Below are 24,630 nucleotides of genomic sequence, written 5' to 3' on the forward strand. Positions count from 1 at the left end.
ACCTACCTACTTAAATGATTGGGCAACATGTCTACTTTTAAAATATTAGCTTTCATAATGAAAACTCACCTCTTCTGATCCACTATTAGACGAAGCTTGTTGTTGTTGCTGTTGCTGCTGCTGCTGCTTCTTGAGCATTGCGGATCTCTGAACAGCCAGAATACTAGGGCTAGATTTCCAAAACTATAACAGAAATATGAACCAGTGAAGGATTAAGTTTTGAAATAACTGAAAAGAGGTTATTTTACTGAAAAGTAGTACCAACATCTTCACTGCCTCCAAATAATAAATTAAGACTACCTTCCTTACAATATATGTAATATTAGTGCAATATAATTAAAATACAATGAGCTTTAGTTGTATATAAAAAATTTATGCAAGCTTCATAGACAATATTAATCACAACATGTTCTTTGGTGTTACAAGTTAACTTACAAAACGAAAGTGATAAAATGAAACACCAGTGTTATTCAAAGTGTGGCTGCCTATTCTTTTTAAGTGGTATGAAGTGAACATGAAGAGCTTAAGCCAGAATGTAAATCAACTACGTTACTAAGCACTTTTTTTTTGGTAGCAATATTTTCTCCATGAAGAAAGCTATGTGTTGATTTATATTCTGGTCCAAGCATCCTGTGACTGTTAGTCTAAGTAACACTACTATATACTGTTATAAGGTGATAGTTTTATTAAAGTATAGTAGCTTTTTAAAACAGAATGTCCCTTAGTCTCTTCTACCTGGTATCTTCAAGGAAGCAGAGTTCTCCTGCTACTAGCAATAAAGTATCTCCTTGAAGATCTTGAAAGTAGAGATCAGACACTACAGAATTAACAAAAAGATCTCACAGTCTTTAATTTTTATTTGTTAGACACTATATATTTATGAAAGTCAATTTCTGCCCCACAAAAAGGAAGAAAAGGTTTGGTGTGTGTTTATTTTGTACTTGCTGTTTTATAGTTACAGATTCTCTTACAAGCCAATTATTCCACAGATATTTAACCACAACTGAGAATCACTAAAAGTAAAATTTAATGTTTAAAATTAATGTTTTCTAAAAGCTAGATTAAGAATGGTACAAATCAACATTATAAATCTACCTTTCATTGGATACTTTATTTATTACCTCAGCTCCATCAACTTTCGGTGGTTTTGCTTGAACTTTGTTCTCTCGGGAAGTATCTGACTCAGACTCCGACTGGCTGCCGGATTCAGATCCAGAGTCAGAGTCACTGCTACCTGACTGGCTACTGCTTCCATCACTACTGCTTCCAGAACTCGAACCAGATCCAGAGCCTGAAGCTGACCCAGAATCATCATCCGACTGGCTGCAATTTGAAAATAAACAGATTTCAAAGAAAAATTAGGAATTTAATCTTTTCTTAAAAGTCAGCAGAACACCCCAAGTCATTAAACCTTGTGTATTTCATATTTCACCTTTCTATAGCAAAATAAACAGAAAAAGGAATTAATGTTAATCTACAAAAGTAAGTGACATGGTCAATAGATTTTGTAGTTTTGCCAAAACATAAGCAATCAGGTCACAATCTTCCTCCAAGATAATGAGCATATTGCACCAAGTACAGAATCCTGGGCTACAAACTTGAGATGTTTAAGCCAGAGGGATATCCTTAAAAAGCTATTTAGCTGTAGTAAATATAAAGCAGGAATTGGGGGGGGAGAGATGTGTAAAAAATGTGCTGAAAATTCTCATAGTAACAGGTAGAAATTTATTTGTAATTTCTAGTTGTTTTCAAGTTTATGTCTATGTTTTATCAATTTAGGAAAATGTGATTTATTATAATCAGGCTATGATAAAATACAATGTACTAAGAAATAAAATCAGTAATGCTTCTCTGAGAAAATCCTGGACTCTGTCACGATTCCACAGTAATAAATCTAAAATAGTAAATTCTCACAATCTTTTCTAACCTCTATACACACAAATGTGAAAGCAATTAATATTTCACTGAAAAACTATCAGTTTCTCCATTACTAATTTTCAGTCCAGCAAAGCCTAGATATGGTCTGAACTAAACAATTGACTCTATAAATTATTTTCCCCAAGGCCATTTGTTCACACGGTGTTCACATTTGAACTGTTGAAAACGAGAGACTAAAATTTTTGACACACATGGTAGACAGCCTTTGATTTAATTTCATCTGGCTTTATGAGAAACAATAGGTAACATAGTTTATTTATAGAAAAACTCATGCTTCAAGTCTTCTGCTGTAATTTTCAGAAAAACCACCAGATGGAAGTATTACTCTATGAAAAAGTAATTCCTTCCTGAAAGTAGTTTCTCCTTTTCAAGAGCAAGGAGTTAGTTTCTACATGGAAACAGCGGCATAAAAGTTTGCAAGAAGACTTTTGATTCCAAAAGTGAGATATAAATTTAAATACTTAAAATGTAAACAAATATACACGGATTTTTAAAATGGAAATACAGTGGAAAAAATATTTTTCTTCATTGAAACAGTAAACAAAAATTTGCTTCCTAAGGGCTATGACATTAAAATAATTTTTGCTACAATTTCTACCCTCTGGTCACATGGTTCTGAGGTCCAAAAACAGCATACTGCCTTTCAACTAAGTAAACAACAAACAACTTTCCATATTTTACTTGGGTCCTCGAAATTCCAGCAATATGAGGGGAGACACTTTTCCTTACACACAATTTCATTCTCCTTTAACCTGCAAGGTAAGAGACATCTACATATTCAATAAACTTAAATGAGACCTACCATGTTAGGCACTGGAAAGACTGAGATGAGACAGTTCTTACCATTAAGAGAACTTCTAGCCTGGTATGGAGATGGTTCATGTCAACCAATAAATACCATTCTGTGCTATATTTAAGATAATGGATCCAAGTGTATGAGGAGCACTGAAGATACAACCAAGTTTGTTTGGTACAGTAATAGCAGAACATTCAGAAGAAAGCATAGTTGAACTAGTTATTTAGGAAAGAGTAAACAGGCAGAAGGGGTATCACTTTATTTGCTTATAAACTTCTTGCAGGTACTTTTTATTTTTTCCAGAATACCTACCATAGTACCTTTTATAGGTGGCTACTTAACAAATACTTGAAAAGTGGATGAATAAATGACTGAATCTGGGGGGCAATCGTGGGCCTATGTTTTTAATTATATTTTGATTAGCCTTTCAAGATGAATACCTCGTCAACACTGCTTGCTATTAAGCAAGACATAGTTCTGGCTGGAGATAAAAGCAAACAGCCTGAATCTAGGCTCTAATGGTATATAGGTTTATTAGAATGTCTTTACCTTAGATCAGGGGTGGGGAACCTTTTTTCTGCCAAGGGTCAGTTGGATATTTACAACATCATTCATGGGCCATACAAAATTATCAACTTAAAAATTAGCTATGAAAAAAGCTCCTAGAATTATTGAATTTCAAGTCCTGCCTGCAGTTGCCTTGGCAGGGTTAGAGCACGTGATTTCGCTGGCTGTACCCCTGCCTTCTATATTAGAAGAATAAAGTATTTATTTTTATTTATTCTTAGTAGGACTAAGAACAAGTAAGGAATATCTTACATGCAACCATAGAATGATCTCTAGGATATAGTTAGGAAAAAAAGATACAAAAGAATGTTTATATTCTGCTTCCTTTATATAAGAAGGGGAAAACATTCATACATATTTGCTTATACCTTAAAAAAGCAAGAATGATAGCATAAACCAACAATTAAGTTAAAAATTCCACCTACAAAGGGAGACAGGGAGGGAGGGAAGAGAGTAGAGGAAACATGGATTGAAATAAGTTGTCAGTTTTTGAACCATGTCAATGATTTATATAATTTATTTAAAAAGAAAATCCTAAAAGTTGAAAGAAAAATATATAGAGATTCAGCAGGGTGGGGTGGGGGTGGGGAAATCTATAGTCCAACAAAATTTTGAGTTCAAATAGGTGAAAAGTTTCTTCCTAATAAAGTAAATCTATTTCAGTCCATCCTGCAAATGTTCTTTCTAGAATAAAAGTCTGATCATGGCATAACTTTCTTTTACAAATCCATACTGTTTCTATAACAAAGTTCAAACACCTATGAGGCCTTTCAGGAATTTGTCTCTGCCAGTTTTCCCCTAAATCCTTAGTTCTAGCAATGGCAAACAACTTGTAATTCTGAGAGCCAGTTTCTTGTTCCACTTCCTGCTTGTGCACAACTAACCTCCCCCCCACCCCCCCCCCCGCACGCACTATATAGTTCTTACTTGAGCCTCACCTCATGGGTATTTCTCCAGTAAATATCTCCTGACTCCATTCTCAACCCAACATTAAATTAGATAGCCTTCCTTAGCACTCCCAAAACATCCTATCCATACTATTATCTATACACATCACATGGTGAAAACACTATGTAATAACCCCTATAAGTTTGTTTTCTTTTGATTTTTGGTATTCTACACCTTTGATACTCTACCATGTTTCTGGAGTTTGGGGATTTTTACTTGTTGCCCTTTGTATACTGTGTACTACATAAAGAGCTCAATATATGTCTGATGGGTGGATGGATGTATATATAAACAAACAAATCAGATATATATGACTACACATTTTTGTATAAAATTCACAAATATAATTTGGCACTAAGAAATCTTTCTGAGCTTCCGCTAACACTTTATTTTGGTAATAACCAATATCACTGATCTTTTATACAATGTAAGTATCTGTATATCATTTAAGAGTTATTCTTATTAATTATATTAAATCTCACTAGCACAATAGTAATAAAGTGGTAGATTATTAAAAACAATGGATTTTCTTCCTCACCTTTTGCAGTTTAACAAAAGAAAACCCACCATCATATTTATGAGCACTTGAATAAAATTATAGTTTGTTTTCAAGTCTCATTAAAAACTCATGGATCTGAAATTATTTGATGAGTTTTAATCCACTGTCAGTATCATTGCTAATGTCCAAATTACTCCATCTTTAGTTAACAGGAAACCCTTTACTAGTGCCAGAATTCTTTTGACAAGACCTCAAGTAGATTTGACGGTAGATTTCTGGTCCCACAAGATAAATAAACCAGACTCATCTTGTATATTTCTTGCCTCGAACTATAAATCAGCCATTTCATCAAGAAGTCCGGTTTCTATTTAAAATGGAAATAAAAATGTAATCGGAGTACTAGATGAGCCTATTACTACTGGATTGATCATTTTAAAGATTTTTTTTTAATAGAATAAGCTAAGATGTATATATTTTCAGAGACAATGCATTAAGACTTTATACTAATATTTCCAATTCAAACTCAGGTTTTTTAAATTCTTTGATTTTATATTTATTATAGCATCATTTGGGTTGAGCTTCTTGTTCCAAAAAACACTAATAATAAACTTACTACAAATATAATAATAAAATTATTTATTTGCTTTACCTTAGTATATGTGTAACAGTTTCAAAATAACAATGCATTACTAATAATATGATTACTAAGTGTTAAGATTTCTTTACAATTCTTTTTATTTTCCTTTTTTCAATACAAGCAAATTATGAATGAGAATGTTTATATCCCCCTTTCATATACAATCATATTTACACTCATATAAATATGCTACAGACGGTCCCCAACTTACAATGGTTTGACTTACAATTTTTCAACTTGACTATGGTGCAAAAGTGATAAGCATTCAGAAGAAACTGTACTTTTTATTTTTTAAAAAATATGTTTTTATTGATTTCAGAGAGAGGAAGGGAGAGGGAGAGACAGAAACATCAATTAGAGAGTCATTGATCTGGTGCCTCCTGTACGTCCCCTGATGGAGATACAGCCAGTAACCCAGGCATGTGCCCTGACCAGGAATCAAACCTCGATCTCCTGGATCATAAGTCACTGCTCAACCACTGAGCCAAGCCAGGTGGGCTACTTTGAATTTTGATCTTTTCCAGGACTAGCAATATGTGGTACAATACTCTCTTGTGATACTGGGCAGGGGCAGTGACATGATATTGCCCAAATGTAGGCTAATGTAAGTGTTCTGAGCATGTTTAAGGTATTCTAAAAACATTTCAACTTACGATATTTTCAACTTACAATGGGTTTATCGGGATGAAACCCTATCATAAGTTGAGAAGTGTTTGTATACATACGTTGTTTCCTGGAGATCATTTCACAGTAGTAGATATATTCCCCATTCCTTTATGCAAGTATGTATACTCCATTTTGTAGACACAACAGTTTCAACTTGTACCTTAAAGATAAACATGTTGTTTCCAATCCTTTGATATTACGAAAGTGATACCAAAAAAAAAAGGACCTTTGCATATATATTTTTTTGTGTATTTATGGTACAGTATCTTTTGATTTACTATTTATCAATAAATGTAAACACATTTCCTTCAAAGTTTTAAATTTATAATCACTTTGGCACCCCGATCTTGATTTCTATATATTATTCTATACTTAAATAAACTAGAAGTCCTTTGAGAAATGACAGCTTCTCAGTCTGGGACAGGGAAGGTGCAAGATGAACCTGAACAATTTTGCTGTACCAAAAAGCAAAATACTCTAAAAAAAAAAAAAAAAAATTGGGTATGTCAAAAGGACAAAGGAAGAAAACAGAACAAAAACAGGACATAGGAGCCAACCTGAAGAGGCTTCCATTGGTCAAATCTGATCTGAGCATCAAAATAGACAGCAAAGGATTGCTACCTAGTAAATAAATCAAGATTTCTCAAGTCCATGCTGATGACAGGTAGTTGGGTGAATAGGTAGGTAGGTTGGTAGGTAGGTAAGTGGACTGACAGACAGGAGGATTCTTACAGAGCTCTGAATGCAAACTGATAAATGTGAACAGGGTAGTAGCATTAGAAAATTACCATTTTGAAATTATCATAGAAAGTACTGGTTTAGCCAAGAATCAACAGGAAATGCTAAATTTAAGAGAGTTTCATGATATTTGCATAGTCTCAAAGTATCTTCCCCTCAATTGCTTATCAGCTATAATGGTTAAATTAGAAACTATAGTGAAAAAAACAGATGCTACTTTGTGCTTGTGATCTAAACTAATATCGACAACAGGGACAGGCAAATATGAGGCTCCAGATATACCCTTAAGAAAGACCTATCATCACTTTCACAGTATTCCAGCCAGGATGCACAGGGTAGGGGGATACATAACTTGGATCTAATCACAAATGACCACAAGACAAACCCAAACTGAGAAATAGTCTATAAAATGACTAGCCGATGGCCTTGAAAATGCTAATGCCATGAGGGGCAAAGAAAGAGAAACTGTTCCAGATTAAAAACATTTTTAGAGATGAAAAGGACAGGACAGTCAAATGCAGTAATGTAATCTTAGACTGGATCTTGTACTGAAAGATGTGGGATGACTGACCAAACTGGAATACAAACTAAAGAAAGATGAAAGTATTGTATCAACGTAAATTTTCCTGAATAACCATTCAGGGCTTATGTAAGGGAATACTTTTGTTCTTAGAAAACATATACCCACGTATTAATGTACAAAGGGACATGATTTTTGTAACCTACTCTAAAATAATTCAGGAAAAATCTGTATTACATTTATGTTGTGTATATTAGATATATATATAGAGGGAATAACAGGAAAATGTGGCAAAAATGTAAAAATTAGTGAATCTGGGCAAAAGGTATATAAAAAAATTCTTGCAAAGAACTTATATGCATAGCCCATGGGCAGAAACAATAGTGTGGTTGGTGAAGGCCTGGGGAGAGGGGAGGGGGGTCAACGGGGGGAAAAAGGGGGACATCTGTAATACTTTCAACAATAAAGATGTACTTTTAAAAATTCTTGGTACATCTCTTGCAACCTTTCTGAAATTGGAAATTAATTAAAAATAAAAATGTTAATAAAAAAAAATTGTTTCCAATACCACAAGCTTTTTTCATTAATATTCAATATTTTGAAATCTTATTTGCAGATAACAACAGGTACAAAGATGAGAAAATTTAAAAGCCACTGATATGAAAAATAATTTAAAAATTTACTATATAATCAGTCGATAAAATGACGAAACTAGACTGATAAAAGTATAAAAACTGCACAAGGCGTTTCTTTAAGGGACCTGGAAAAGTAGAAATGTTAAGGAAGGGAAACTGAAGACCAATTGTATTTAACAGCTGCCTTAGAAACTGCCAATTGCCTAACTCAGCATGTCATCATCTTTTCCTTAAAAGAAATTCCAATGTTATGGTCACCCAGTATAAAAGAATGTATAGCAAAAACTCCCTGCAACTAAGTGTTCTATTAGTCCAAGTTCAAATAAGATATAAGCAGAAATGTTGAGTTATACTTAGCAGAAGACTGGTTCAATGGGGGCTGACTAAATAGGCAATACTTCCTTTTTTGCCATACTGATTTGCCTTCAAAGTTCGCAGCTGACAGAAGAAAAAGATGGGAAAAGTGCTCAAAGTTTACATCTGCACAGGTTCTTCTAACATAGAGGCCAATATTTTTTCCCAATATTCTCATGGTTATTATAAGCCAATGTTGTTAATAGCCTGAGTGGCCAGAAAAAATTAATATTCTGTTCAATAAGACATGTAATTGATTTTAAAATTGTTTTTTCAAGTAAAATTTTAGGTGCTTTATAAGTGCAGCTAATGTCAATTGTTTACTTCCTCATGAATTCCATGTAACTAAAATGTTACAATTCTGTATCTATGGATTAGATTGGAGAAATGCTTTTCAAACTCTAAACCAACATCAAGATAACCCAAATCCCTCTCCAACTTTTTAACTGCATGTGCCTTGGCCACATCCTATAATCTGTGAAGGCAGCAGCCCTAAAATTGATCTTGAGAGTTTTAATGGCTTACCTTTGTTTCTAGGATAAAATGACTAAAATCTGAAATATAGGAGTTCAATACTGATAGCTATTAGATATAAAAAAATACATCTTTTTCCTGAGTTCAAGATCAGAATCATTATATCAAAGTTTGGTTTAGGTGCTTTTTAGACTGTCATAAGTATAAATATATAAAATGTCTATGAATAAAATCTACAGATATACTAAAATTTCAATACAGATCTTTTAAAAATTTTATACTTTTATCTTAAAATATGTTTTTATTGATTTTAGAGAGGAAGGGAGAGGGACAGGGAGAGAGAAATAGATTAGAGAAACATTAATCGGCTATCTCCTGCAAGCCCACTACTGGGGATGGAGACTGCAACCTGGGCACATGGCCCGACCAGGAATCGAACTGGGGACCTCTTGATTCAAGGGTCGACATTCAACCACTGAGGCACACTGGCCAGGCTCAAAAAAAATTTTTTAATATGAAAAGAAAGACATGGCAATTACTAACTGGTGCTATGTGTCAGACATTGGGTTCTCTTTAATTCTTTCCTTTTCATACAATAAACAAATAAACAGGCTCAGAGAAGGCTAAGGAAAGAAAATAAATACCAATACTATAAGTGTACAAATTATGAATACATACGAAGAACTGAAAGAAAATTCAGAAAAATGAATAACCTCAAGGGTTAGAGCTTACTTCCCTGAAAGTGACAAATAATTGTATTTGAGCCCCAGTGTTTTGAGGTCTCTAGTATGCATATATGCACCTTAATTGGTTCCCAATATACTAAAATAATTTCTGTGTAATAAACTTATGAAAGAACAAGTTTTGTGCATATATCATTTGAATTCATTTGCTCATCTCTTCAACTAAACAAGTATTGCACAAGAGTTCCTATAGTACGAACAAAATGCCACGGGAAATGTAAAACATGAGAATCAACAATATAAAGATGGATCAATTCCTGTTTGAGGAACTGGAGTTGAGGGAAATCAATCAGGAGCAAGGCTTTATGGAGGGAGTGATTTCAGAGTTTAGTATTGGTAGCATATATACCCCATATTTTTCCTCTCAGAAGCAACTGATAAAACTTCCTACTCTTTAGGATTACTCAAAAATATCTTATCCTGCATGTAACTTTCTCCAATTTTTCCAGGCACAGGTCACACTGTTCGCAATACTTTGTTCCTATTACTAATTCCCTCACAATATTACAATTATTTTTATAGCTATGTCTCTCTTCTACCTACATCCTGAAATTCATTAAGTCAAGGCCTCCATTTTAGTTATTTTTATAGACCACTATTTATTTTAACAGAACTAGAAAAACAATATAGAATAGGCATTGAGTAAATAATAACAATTTTAAAAAATGAATTAGTGGCCAAAGGCAATGGCTTTCAAACTTTTTGAACCATGACTTATATAACAAATATTTATATCATGATGAAGTACATACGTTATGTGCATATGCAAACATAATAAAAGTTTGATGAAATAATACTCTACAACAACACTGCATTTCTATTCTAGTTTACATTATTTCTTTCACTTAAAAATATCTGATCATGATCCTCTAATGTGTTGCAACTAGCCTAGAACGAGTCATTTAGAAAATGAGGATTCACCTAGATGATGATCAAGAGCTGACTACCTTTAAATTCTGTAAAATTATATTGTATTAAAATTCGTTATCCATTTTATCTTTTACTACGAACCATAAAATAACTATTAAAGATTTGAGAAAAATCCAGGAAGTATCTTTCCACCTGTATGATTCTGAAAACTAGTTAATGCCACTGCTTTTAGGAACTGAACAACAAATACAATAGTTCCTTTTAGTATTCTGAATTACCAATCCAAGACAAAATCCTATTATAAACATTCTTAAAGTACAGTACAATTCTATCACCTTAAAGTCTCTAACTAAATAAATGAGAATAAAGCTGCTAGAAACAGATGCTAGAAAGGGTAACATTTAGCATGACTGTTTGGATTTAGTCATGTTGAATCTGAGTTAAAGACAGTAAATTCCAAAGTTTCTATAGTAAGCATTCAGGAATCAGATGATAAATAAGGCCTGCATATATATACTTGAATGTCACTAAATAATAGTTCCATAAAATACATCAAATTTGTTATATTATTAACAACATGATAAATCTCAAATTATAAAATTTATAATTATAACAGGTAGGTAAAGCTTGATAATGATTATTTTTTCCTCATTAGTATCCCCTAGAACGTGGAAATCCAACACACAGAAATTATACAATGTCTCAAAATAATCTTTAAAATAATTGAGGATGGGTTAGTAGTAGGTAGAATTTAGAAATTACACTAGATTGGCCATGAGATGAAATATGCTGAAGCTAGGTGATGTGCACACCAGAGTTCATTTTACTGTTATCACTATTTTTGCATATGCTTGAAATTATCAACAATTTTTAAGTTAGCACAAATAAAATATGTGTCTACATTTAAAAGTTCAATTTTCAAAAGATTATCCATTTATATGCGCCCTGGCTGGTGTGGCTCAGTTGGTTGGAACATTGTCCCATAAACTGAAAGGTCTCGGGTTCAACTGCCAGTCAGGGCACACACCCTAGGCTGTGGGTTCGGTCCCTGGTTGAGGTGTGTATGAGAGGCAACCAATAGGTGTTTCTCACATCCATGTTTCTCTCTCCTTCTCCCTTCCTCTCTCTAAAATTAATAAATATATCTTTGGGTGAGGATTAAAACACACACGCACACACACACCCCCCCACCCCATCCCCAGCCAGTTTGGCTTGCTAGAACACCGGCCTGCGGACTGAAGGGTCCCGGATTTCATTCCAGCCAAGGGCATGTACCTTGGTTGCAGGCTCGATCCCAGGTCCCTGTCAGGGCAAGTGCAGGAGGCAACCAATTGATGTGTCTCTCTCACTCACATCCATGTTTCCCTCCCTCCCTCCCTCTCTCTCTCCCTTCCACTCTCTCTGAAAAGCAATGGGAAAAATATCCCCGGATGAGGACTCAAATATATATACATAAGTGTGTGCATATATGTATACATGTGCTTTTAAATTACTTTAAGGAATACCATCACAAAAAGCCCCCACAAAATTTCCAGCACTACATGCTTTGCTTTCTAACAAAATTATTTGTAATTTGGTGTTTCATCACAGTCTGCATATACCCATGGGAGTGTGTTACACAAAAGAACCACCTCCATCTACTATGAGTCATACTGCAAAAAAAATTTAATCAATGTAGTATAATATGACTGGGATAAGCTACTGTGTACTAAGCCAATCCTTTGGTCTAAAATATACACTAAAACTGGAACAAAGAAAAGATTTATATTTTTAGTACTTGTATACAGCTAGTTGTAATTCTTATAGTATTTCCTTTCAGATCAAACTTCCTCTTATTAATGAATTCAGAATTTAGTCAAAGAACTGGAAATATTGCAGTAGTTGCATAAAATCGCAATAATCATATTATAATCTACCTCAAGCACAAAAACTAGAATAGACTTCCTTGAGGGAATTTAGAATGTAACTCCATTCTTCTCCAATGGCCCCATTTCTTTACGTGAAAACTGTTCAGAACAGTATTGCCTTCTAACATCATTTTTCCTGGGTATAAAAAGTACTTTTTGCCTAAGCCAGTCAAAATACCTCACCTTATAAAAGCTACATTGCCCGGGCTTTTAACACACACCAAATTTAAGATTACCAGAGTTTTGTTTTAAATTTATCTTTATTGTTGAAAGTATTACAGATGCCCCCCCCTCCCCCCATTGACTCACTCCACCCTACTCCCACCTCCTACCCAGGCTTTCACTGCACTATTGTCAGTGTCAATGGGTTATGTATATATGCATATAAGTTCTTTGATTAATCTCTCCCCCCTTTCCCCTCTGATATACGTCAGTCTGTTGCCTGCATCAGTATCTCTAGGTCTATTTTGTTTGTCAGTTTATTTGTTCTTTAGATTCCACTTGTGATATTGTGATACTTGTCTTTCTCTGACTGGCTTATTTCACTTAGCATAATACTCTACAGGTCCCTCCATGCTGTCTCAAAGGGTAAGCAATTCTTTTTTATAACTGTATAGTATTCCATCGTATAAATATACCAGTTTTTTATCCACTCATCTACTAATGGCACTTGGGCAGTTTCCAGATCTTAGCTATTATAAATAATGCTGCTATGAAGATTACCAGGGTTTTAAATGATCTCACAAAAATTTTTTTAAATTTCATTTTGATACTGAGCTTGATGTAGAAATTAACCATCTGTCTTATAATCTAACTTCTCTGTCTCCTACATTTTAACTGCTGTGGACTGTATCTCTCTGTATTTACCATATGCACCTGATACTACAAATATTTAAGGCTTAGGTCTCTTTCTTGATTGTAAATTTTAGAAAAGAATCTCAAATTTTAGCATTTCAGGATATCTACAGCTTAGAAGTTGCTCAATGACCTAAATCTGATTTTTCAACCAGTGTGCCACAGGAATTTTTAAAATATGCAAATACCTATTTAGTCAGGGGAAATGGCTGCTTTTCCCTTAGACTGTCAAATTAAACATGACAACAGCCAATACAACAATAGCTGTCCAGTGTAAATGAATCAAAATTATACTTTTGGGGGGAGTCAGATTAGCAAAAAATCTCTTTTTTGGTGTGGGGCAGAATTTTAGTAATTAGTTTATAAGATGAAAAGGGTAGAAAATCACTGATCTAAATTAAATAACTACCTAAAGACACAGAACTTTATTTATGAAAGCAGCAACAGGAGATATAAAAAAGAGCTAATGGGAATGGTTTTTATTAAGAAAAGAGCTCCCCACTATTTTTGTGCTTTATGCCTCAATGATAACTAAATCTCAATCTATCCTCACTAAAAAAACTTTCAAATGTAGTTTAACATTTACTTAAAGTTGACTTTTTGACGAAGCAGTCATGTCGCATCACAGTGACACATAACATATTCCTAAATATAAACAGTAATGTTCTCATTCATACAGAAGAACTTGATTCTGGAACAACAGATCCTAAGGTCTTTCCCTAAAACCAATGGTTCTGACCAGTCCATTCACATGGGTAATACAGTCGTACGGGTATCTCTCAATACATGCAGCATATATTCAGCTATGCTTCCTTTTTCTTCTTTCTCAGCCTGGGACCAAACCATAAAAAAACTTCAGCATAACACTGAATAAATCTCAGGTTAAAGAACTACAAAGCTAGGATATTCAATACATTCTTTTTATTAGGGAACTTGCACTTCTTTATTGGGGGACTATGACTGTTAAAACATTTTTCATCATCAAGCTTCTGAATACTTATCATTTGTTTTTCCTTTCTTTACAAACTACATCATTTTTCATCATTATCAAGATTACAAAAGTTAAAGAGCTCCATAAAAACTTCCCATATAGCCTGTTACATGACTCCAGTAATGAGCCCAATTCCATTTTCTTTCACCTCACTTGCATACCTATATGGCCCCATAAATGTGAATATACTTTCTTGATTATGTATTTAAACTGGCTCCTCTATTATAACCTCTAAATCATAATCATCTTTCTTCAAGTTAATTTATAATTTTAAAACAAAGCAAGATACTGAATGACTCCAGGTGAATAGCTTCATATCCATGCATATGAATTTAGTATGTGTACAAATTTCCTGAGAATCTAATTAAAATGAAAATTGTGATTCCAAAGATCTGGAACACACAGGGGAATTTTTTAGGGTGAGGAATCTTTCTATACAGTACTTGGGTGAAGGATAAATGATTCCAAGTATTTGTCAAAATCCGTAAAACTCTTATTTCAGAGAGTAAATGTAATACAAGCAAGTTTAAAAAACGTCAATCCATGTGAGTGAGGATCCCGGGATGGAAGAATACAACAGGTAACAAATGAATCTAACTTCACTGCAAATTTATGATTTAACCATAATAAAGGGGGAAAGAGGGGAAGCTAACTTGAGTAACTTGGGGAAACCGTTTTATAACTAGACACTGTAAGGCTAAGTGTAATAGCAACTGTTAACTGTACATAAACATTGTATTCTAGTTGGTAAATTTGTTTCTTCTGGGATTACTGCTTAAAAATTCTGAAACTGCTTTACTTGTATACTGAGGTTCAAGTGCATGATGGTGGACTGTGGGAGTCAGGTTTTCTTCCGTTGGAAAAGGAAATTATAAAAAAGCTAGAAAGGAAGGTTAGGATGAATCCTGTAGAAAAGGATTAGAGTTGGAGACATCAATACAAACTAATGTTTACGTTATACAGATGGACAGATACAGAAACTATAAATATGTAGATATACATAGTTTCATATATATATACCTATGTTACCTAGCTGTCTGCTCTGCCTGCTAAGAGAGCCAAGAGGCAGTGACACCTGAATAGCAACATACCCAGCACCAAAACCTTGGTTTCTAATACCCTTTTCTCCAACGAAAGGAATCAAGTTTCTTTGGAGAAATGGCTGATTATAAGGCAAAAGGATGGGAGTGAATAAAATGATAGAGAAGCCAAGTTCTGAAAGAGAACTCCCAATGGGCAAGCCTAAAACAATGTGAGCAACAAAATAATTTACTGTATTACAACTCAAAGTATAAAATACATATACATAAGTTCATGCTTATATAAATGAATGATTGAATAAATGGAGAAATGACTTCTTTACAGAATTCCATTTAATATATGTAATATGCCCTCCCAGCAGAGGATGTAACTTAATTCCCACCCCCTACCCCCACCCTCCTGAGTAAGCTAGACACAGTGACATGCTTCAAAAGAATACGAGGGAAAGCCTGAGGGTGGGATAGATGTGGGCTGGAGGGGATCAGTGGGGATAAAAAAGGGACATCTGTAATATTTTCAACAATAAAGATAAACATTAAAAAGAAGAAAAAAAAGAACATGGAATGGAAAAGGAAACACAGTAATTTTATAGTGGAAAAATGTGGCAAATACTACCTTGGCCAAGTGATGAAGGTTAACATCATCAGTAATGCCATGTGGATGTTATGCTCCCCATACAATATGAAAAGAAGAGCACTATTTCTCTGTGGTAGTCTTTCTAAAAACTGATAACCCTAGCTTATCCTAATAAAAACATCAGACATCCAAATCTGGGGACATACTACAGGCTACCTGGCGAGTAATTCTCAAGACTGTTAAGGAAATCAAGAAGACTTCGAAACTCTCACAGACCAGAGGGTACTGGGGAGAGTTAACAACTAAATACAACATGGTACCCTGGATTGAATCCCGGAACAGAAAGAGCATGTTAATGGAAAAACCAATGAAATCCAAGTAAAGTCTGGAATTTAATTAATAGTTTTTTCAAAAAGATTTTTAAATATGGCCAGAAATCAGGATTCCCCTCTGGCAAGTGGGAATCATCAACACTGCATACACCACAGGAGTTTTGTGAAGATGAACTGTGATTAATTCATGTAATGCACCATGGACTGTGTGTATTATGCCTGGCTCAGTCAGAGGAAGAGCTCAATAATTACTGGTTGCCCTTATTGTTGTTTCTTGAGAAATAAAGTATACCCAGCCTATTGCTGGCATGGGGTTTCCAAAAAATAAAAAGCATGTGTAATAACAACAGCATCAATAACAACAACAAAAAATAGCAAGGTGCTTAATGACTCTAGGCAAAGAGCTGCATATAAATTTAATAAGAAAACAAATCACTTAGGGATCTATTTAAAATGAAGATTCTGATCAATTAAGTCTGAGGTGGGGCACAAGGTTGTATATTTCAAACACGCTCCTCCTAGGTGATGCCAATGCTGCTGGGTCCAAGGACCACAGCTAGAGCTGCAACTTTTCTATTTTTGTACATTTTAAAATTTTTGTTCAACAGAAAGTTTTCTCCATCTATTCTTTCTTTATCTATTCACCGCAAAGAAGTACCCTTATTTTTGCCCAGCTGGACATGGCTCAGCAGTTGAGCATCAACCTACGATCCAGAAGATCAAAGCTGGATTCCCGGTAAGGGAACATGCCCGGGTTGTGGGCTCAATCTCCAGCAGGGGGGCATGCAGAGGGCAGTCAATCAATGACTCTCATCATTGATGTCTCTCCCTCTCTTTCCCTCTCCCTTCCTCTCTCTGAAATCAATAAAGATATATTTTAAAAAAAAAAGTACCCATATTTTAAAACACAGAACTGTACCGGATGTAACCTACCAGTCATCAAGATCTTAAATAAGCAACTACTTAGGCAATATTAAAAACACATTAATGTTTGCCCCACATTCTCTCATGCCTATGTAGATAAAAGTAATGCCTTTGAGAGTCAAGACATATATAATTCTCTTATCCTTACCAGTTAAAAGTTAAGTCTGAATAGTTTATGGTAACTTAGACTAACCACAATCCTAGCAAGTTCTGTGAAAATTTTAACTTAGTAATTTCTAAATTAAATTTTGAGTTTTGAGTTTTCAAAGCCTAAGAAATGATCTTAGGTGATCTTAGATTCAGTACACATAATATTTGAGGAAAGAAAAAATTAATAGGAAAAGATGCAGAAAGCACTTACTGAACTGAGAAATTAACAAAATATGGTATGAAAAAGTCATCCTTTCCTGCAATTAACGACATCACAGGAAACTTTAAAAAGCAGTTTCTTTAACTCAGTGATTTCTAGCCATTCTTGCTCTGGAATTTCACATTTTCTTATCTTCCTTAAAATAATTCTTAGTACAAATTTTTGAAATTTAAAAATGAACTTTTTTTTAAAAACTCTGAGGTAACTGCAAGGTAAGCTCAGGAAACACCATTTTAATTGGCATTGGCTTTAAAAATTGTTCAAATTCATTTAGTAAAAGAAGCTAATTCTGATGGCAAGAAATCTTTCTAGTATGTGCATACATAAATGCAGTGTTTCCATAAATGGCATACCATAGTAGTATTCAACATAAAACTGTATTATCACAGAGTAAGTTTGAAACTGTTAAATGGTGAAAAATGTGGCCTGTGTTCAATTTAACCTTTACTTGGTGTTCCTTAAATTTAACAGGTCATTTAAACTATAGGGCTTCTCAAAATCATTAAAAAGTATTTTAAAGACTGAATTTCTATAAAGGAGATTTTCATTTAGAATATTTCCATTTATCCAATTTCCTACTCACTGACTACCCAAAGCATTTTAAAAGTTAAGATCTAAAGATTTCTTGAAGCGTAAAACAGTAATTAAAATATTTTCTATAAGCCAAGGAAACGTAAGTGCAACAGAGTTCCTCTAAGTAAATATAAAATTTATACACACATATATTTAGAACACATACATATATTACATTAAGACTGTTAAGACTATAAAAGTTATAATCAAAAAAAGAAAAGAATTCTAAGAATCAGGCCAACAAAGCTCAATTGCCAGCTATAGATTAATTCTAAATGATTAAGAACATTATTGCATATCACCAATAATTTCTCTCTCTATAAGAACTTTCAAATAAATTCTCAAGTTTACATGGACAAACTTACATTATTAAAAATTTAATCCACAGGCAAGCAGTTTCTTCTGAGTATTAAGCATGTGCAGCAATCATTTGAAAATTAGCAAAATGTGATTACATATTTCTGGTCTTTACTCATAAATCTATTTCTGAAGTTAATCATCATTCAAGTTAACTTAAAAATAATAAATGTCTAACTAGGATTAGAAAAACTTGGTTGCAAATGACAACATAAACTCACACAGCTGGAAATCGATGTTTTGAAATCTTCCAATAGTATCTTTAGAAAGCTTAACTTCAATGATATAGTAAACTTTGTGTTGAGTTGAAACTGATGTACAGGTGCATCCTGACCCACATTTCTTAGTAAATAAGTTTCAAAATTGACAGTTATAGCACAGCCAAAGACACATTTTCTTGTATGTATTCTTCCTTTCAGTAAATCGTTATAAAGAGCTTTCTACATGGAAAGTATAAAAAAAAATTCTTTTAGTAGAATGCTTATTATACTAACCCAAAATGCCAAATGACCTTTCTTAATTCTATTTCACTGTATAAACTTCCACAAAGGGGGGGGAAATCTGAAGCAAAAATACATTTAAAAATTCTAGCCAATAAAAAGCAAATTTACGATGTATGTAAAATTTTCAAGCAGAGTATATTTCTCCTCTCATCACTCTATATTAATATTCATAGTTAGGGTAACTTTTGTTTTTTTTTTTGCAAGAAAATCCCTGTATCTATAAAGGTCACCTCCTCACTTTTTTAACTAGACACAATCTCCCTTCTCTATACTGCCCTGTTATGAAAGCTTGGGGTGAGAAAGGGGGGAAAGAACCTGAGGGTTAGTAACAATGATAGTAGAGCAAAGGAAAAGGATAGCATAACAGCAATAAGGAAGAAAATGAAAGTAAAAAAGAAGCAGGTCTTCCTGATAAACACCAAGGCAATTGTAAGAACTAGGTATCTAATACTTCTCAGGACATAAAACCTGTATGGGTAAAATAATGACACAGAATAACCAGAGAATATGCTTTGCAATTATTTTAAATAAGTATGCATTGTAAAATATTACTTTAAATAAATTGATTTCTTGGGGTTTAATTTCTTTCCCCTGTACTATCACATTTCACTTACTACTGTACTCACTCCTTTGCTTTAGATATGGCAGCAAAATACATAAAAGATTACTGGAACAAGTTAGACTATAACAGAATATAATCTCTTGCTCTCAAGAGTCTTATTTCCTATTTTGTGGGCAGTTTGATTCCTGTTTCCTCTAGATATAACCATCTCATTGCTCACTAATGATTAAGAGAAAGTGGACAATGTGATTCTCCTATTCACTTGCTACAGTCAGTATACCTGTAGAGATTGAATCAAAGCTGAGATTGAAGTCTTGTAATTTAGCCTCTCAACTGATGATTCTAGACAAACTATTGTCTAAAACATTATTATAGTTTGTAAATTAAGTGCTAAGATGAAACTTCAAAATCATTTACTTCAACTCGTCTTGTTTTACAGTTGAGAAATCATTCAGAGAACTAGTTAGTGCAAAGATGGTGTGTCAGCTCAGGTTTTATAACTCCTAGGCCAGTACCTGTTCAACGAAATAATGCTGCTTTCCATAGCTGCTCCTTTTTCACTATGATGTTCTTGTTATCCAGTCGGCCTATGAAAGCTGATAAACTCAAGAATAGCCAGCAAGACCAAAAAATCCCAAGTCTCAGGTCAAATGCCTAAACCACTGTTTCACTGTCTATCCAACATTTTTTCTGAAATTCTACTAGCTGCCAAAACTGCCTGTTTCTTGTCCATCACTGTAATTAATGTTTCAGTTATGTAATATCCTATATATTACTACATGGCATACATAAAACATGATGCCAATTATAATAAATATAGAGAGCACAGTATATCAGGAACTATTTTAAGCCCTTTACACGTAGCATCTCAATCCTTAAATAATATAAATAATACTGCAATTCCCATTTTATAAGTGCAAAAATCAAAACCTCAGAAATTAAATAATTTGCCCTAATTCACACAGCTACTAAGTAGAATTGGGGTAAGATATCAGGATAAGTCAGGCAACCTGACTCCAATGTCCATATTCCCGATCTCCACATATAATAAATGAACAATAACTACATGGATTGTATTATTGTGCAGATAACTCAACTTTGAGGCTGATGGAAGAATTAAAAGACGCTTTGTATTAGAAAAGGCTTCTTACAAATTAAAATAGCTTAGTATGGCTTATTACCATAAACCATTATCTTCTTTGCAAAGACATAGCTCAAGTAATAACCTTCAACTTATTCATATATAATTACAACTCAAATGTGAAAGAAAATGGGGTGAGGGGGCAGGGAGAAGAGAAGTATTGCAGCAACACTTTTAACAAAATCCAGATCAGCATTGTCCAGAACTTTTTGCAGTGATAGAAATGTTTTCTGTCTGTGCTGTCCATCATGATAGCCACTAGCCACAAGTGACTAGTATTGGAAATGTGTCTAGTGTGATTAACTGAATATTTACTATTTCATAATTTTAATTTAAAGACCCACACATGGCTAATGAATACTATATATTGGACAGCACAGGTAAAGAAAACAAAATGCCAGAAAAATATAAATACAGACATTCTTACTGCTTTTATTTGGAGAGTGCATTAACAGTCAAATGAATTTAAATGTCTATTTGCATTAGCTTTAATTATTAACCCCAAACTTTCCGTAAATTCTTTGTGTATCTCAATGGGAAAAAAAATAATTAAAATCTGTTACCAAAAAAGCTTCATATAGCCCGGCCACTGTGGCCCAATGGTTGAACCGGGAGGTCATGGTTCAATTCCTGGTCAGGGCACCTGAAGGGGTTTCAGGCTCCATCTCCAGTAGCAGGCATGCAGGAGGCAGTCGGTCAATGACTATATCTCATCATTGATGTTTCTCTCTCTTCCCCCCTCCCTTCCTCATATTATAAAAAAAAAATTTTTTAAAAGCTTCATTAATTAGAAACTTCTGCTCTTTGGATAGCTAAGAGAAAGAATCTGAATCTGAAAACTCTGCACCTATTAGAAAAAGTAAAAATAATCACAAAAGTTTTCAATTCTCTTTATAAATTCTTGATAAGTGCTTACCTTGATTCTCCACTACTGTTTCTAACACTTTCTTCATCACTGTGTCCATTCATTGTAAATATCAACAAGTTTTAAAATGGAATATAAATCTTCCCAGTTTAAAAGATGAATATAAATACTGACTCCTTGAATATCAAAAATTCAGATGAATTTTCTTCCAACAGTCACAGGTTTCCTGGGACCCTTTTTGATTCACCTAAAAAAACACATTAAGAAAGTAAGAAAATTTCTCCAAGGGGAAAAACATTAAAAAGTCTATTTAGAACTTACACAAATCTAAGCCACTTAGATTAGAGGGGGTACAGGAGGAGTAGGGGTCTTTTATTCAAAATACCTAGGCTTCTATTAGCTACATTCCTAACTCTTAACTAGAAATTTAGCACACCATTGCTTACTTTTGACAGAAATGAAAATATCTGTGGAGTGATAAAACTTTTAGACTAATTGCAACTGTATAGCAATATATATGTAATAGATAACGAAAGCAAAGTGGTAGTATATAACATATACATACACACAAAGAACAGAAAATGGAGTCTTATTAAATTCTTGGTCAAGCAAATTGAGGGGGAAAAGGTTACCTTGAATCAAGCACTAATACCTATCACCCAGAACTTCATATACTGGAGTGAGGGAGTTCTGAAAATGCTCACATAAAAGCAAAATAAAAGGGTATTAAAGGACATCATATAATCTTAATAAAAATGTATAGGTCAAAATAAGTATGTTCGTTCACAAGTAAACCGATAGTGGACTGAAAAAAAGAAAAAATCCAGTTTGTACTTGCAGAGATTCCATTTTTTAAAAAAGGTAATAAAATATATACTATTTATTTTTTAAATAAGGAGTCTGGGGCAAAAATTATGGATCAAGACACTGTACTTCCACCTTTCAAGATACCAGCACAGCACTGGAGAGTCACCTACAAGCCATCCACGAATAAACAAAGGAGATCTCTGGCAGGGGAGGGAGAGGAAGAAGCGGGGGAAGGAGACGTCAGATCCTTCCCCAGCCAGAAAAGTACCGAGACAGCAGACTGAGAGCAGAGCTGTCCTCCGACCTCAGCAAAGAGAATTCACTCCTACGATTATTTCCACTCCACAAAAAATGGGGGGAAATAGGCCGCTGCCAATTCAATCATAGCAAACTCTGAGTCTAGATCAGGATTTTAATTCTCCAGAGACTACAGTCCAGTAGACTCTGCCAGAACTTGGTTATCCAAAAAGTAACTATTCCCCGAAACATTTATTCCTGATGTTAAACATTCATTCCAGCTATTCAAAAAGCTTTACTATTACAGCAGTCTTAAAAATCTAGGTACTCTTAACAAACTGCCTTTCCCGAGAAGTCTCTCTTCGTAGAGAAAGTTCACTCCTCTTTCCGTTCTTTCCTTTTCACCTTCCTTTCGCCCCTCAAAATGGCTTTCTTTGTACACTGTAACTTCCTTTTCCCCCTCATCTTCCATCTGAGTAAATCCTCTTTCCGAGACCCTTCTCACAGCCGCAAGTCCTGAAGCTCCGAGCGCACGCAGCTCTCTCCAGCCTCGCAAGGGTCTTAACAATGACTCTTCCCTAAGTCGTTAAACCTTTTCAGTCCTCGCCTATGCCCTGTCTTTTAACAGTGGCGTTGCTTCTGCTAAGTTTTCGAAGCAGCACTCTGCAGGAGACTGGCGACCTCCCTCCTCCTACATCTCTCCATCGCCGCAGCGCTATCAGCCTCCCACAGGAACGTTCCCACCCCGCTCTCCGCCCCCGCCCGCGGGCCTCCCAAGGCCTCCGACACCGTCCCGGAGTCTCTCTTCCCGCCTCAAACTTCCCGCAGACCCGCCCCGCGCCGTCCCAGGCTCGTCCCGGCCGCCGCCCCCTCCCCCTCCCCGCCGCTCCCCACGTGCAGGGAGCCCTGGCCAAGGTGGGACCTACGCACCAGCCAAAAGCTCGCTGCTTGAGCCTCGCAGCTCTTCCCTCGCGGCGCCGCCAACCCCACGCCCAGGAGGCCGGGGAGAGACCACCACCAGCCGCCTGCCCGTCCGGCGCGAGGATGCGCTCCGCGCCGCCGGCCTGCGCTCGTCCCTTACACGCCCCCTGCACGCCGACCCCGTCCGCCGCGGCCCTCGAAAAGCCGACCGGCCTTTGCCCGGCGTCCGGCCCCTGGGCCGCCGCCCGGGCACCGCGCCGCCTCCGCCCTCCGCCTGCCCGGTGCCCGTCCTCCCCGCCACATCCTGACCCGCCCGCCGCTCCCTTTCTTACCGGCTGGCGTGCAGGATTCGCGGGGCGGAGGGAGACGACTCGGATCGGCGGTCTCCCCCGCGCCCGGGCCCGCGGTCCGTTCAGCCGAGTGAGTCCTCAAGCTCCGGGCGTCTCGGGGTAGGCAGGAGTCCGAGAAGGGGAGGGGGAAGGGGAAGGACGCGGCGGGGAAGGGGAAGCCCCGGCCCGCGGCACCAATGCGCGACCCCCTACGGAGCGGATCCAACAATCAATTCATTATTGAAGCACCAACGACGAGGGCAGCTAGAGCGAGAAGTAATCAGCCGTCGTCGTCGCCGCCGCGGCCACGCGCGCGCTCCCGCTCCCGCCGCTTATCGACTCTCAGCAGCCGCCATGACGCCGAGAGAGCGAGAGCGCAACCGTCTCGGTTGTAGCCGCCGCCGCCGCCACCGAGGTCGCCGTCGCCTCCGCCTCCCGCGCGACGTAAGCTTCTCTGCTCACTCCCCTTCCCCACTCGGCGCGAGGCAGGCTGGCGGGCGAGCGGGCGCGAGCACGCCGAACTCTTTCCGACTGGCGCGCAGGCGGTGGGAGGAACTACGTTGTGCAATCGTAGGGCGTAGGAAGAACGCGATTGGTTCTGAGTCCGGGCGGCGTGCGAGTGCGCGCACGCGCGCGGGTGGGAGCGCGCACGCTGCCTGCGCCAAGGCCTCCGGACTCTGACCGCGGCCGCGGGCCGCTGATCCTTGCTTCGGCGCCCTCCCTTAGCGGCCTTGAGTTGGGTTCCGGGAAGTGGGAGCTGCGAGCTCGCTCCTTGCGGGTATGGACGCTGTTCGGGACGGTTGCGCAAGGATGTCGAGGCTGAGACACTGAGAAGGAACGGGGAAGCAGGGGGTGGGGAGGTGCGGAAGACTATGACGGGGTTCGGGTAGCCGAGAACGGTCCCCACCGGATACGTCGAGGGGCCGGTCGAGCGGCGTCCGGTCGGCCAGGCCG

General features: G+C 36.6%; 1 protein-coding gene across 2 annotated transcripts in view; it reads right to left on the minus strand.

Annotated features, from left to right (window-relative positions):
• CHD1 (chromodomain helicase DNA binding protein 1) overlaps positions 1–24,002 on the minus strand; it is a 73,508-nt gene extending 49,506 nt beyond the window's left edge. The window contains exons 1-4 of one of the 2 annotated variants that reach the window (XM_087815461.1): positions 23,680–24,002; positions 21,434–21,629; positions 1,122–1,323; positions 70–183 (exon numbers count right to left, since the gene is read on the minus strand). In XM_087815461.1, coding sequence (XP_087671587.1) covers positions 70–183; positions 1,122–1,323; positions 21,434–21,486 — 369 coding nt within the window. In that variant the 5' untranslated portion in view covers positions 21,487–21,629; positions 23,680–24,002. Of the gene's footprint in view, positions 1–69; positions 184–1,121; positions 1,324–21,433; positions 21,630–22,014; positions 22,849–23,679 lie in introns of those variants that run through there. The other variant, XM_016216147.2, reaches the window with a different exon arrangement.
• Between the last annotated feature and the right edge of the window lie 628 nt (positions 24,003–24,630).

This window comes from Miniopterus natalensis, chromosome 3 (genome assembly GCF_054644295.1).
Source record: "Miniopterus natalensis isolate mMinNat1 chromosome 3, mMinNat1.hap1, whole genome shotgun sequence".
Lineage (NCBI taxonomy): Eukaryota > Metazoa > Chordata > Mammalia > Chiroptera > Miniopteridae > Miniopterus > Miniopterus natalensis.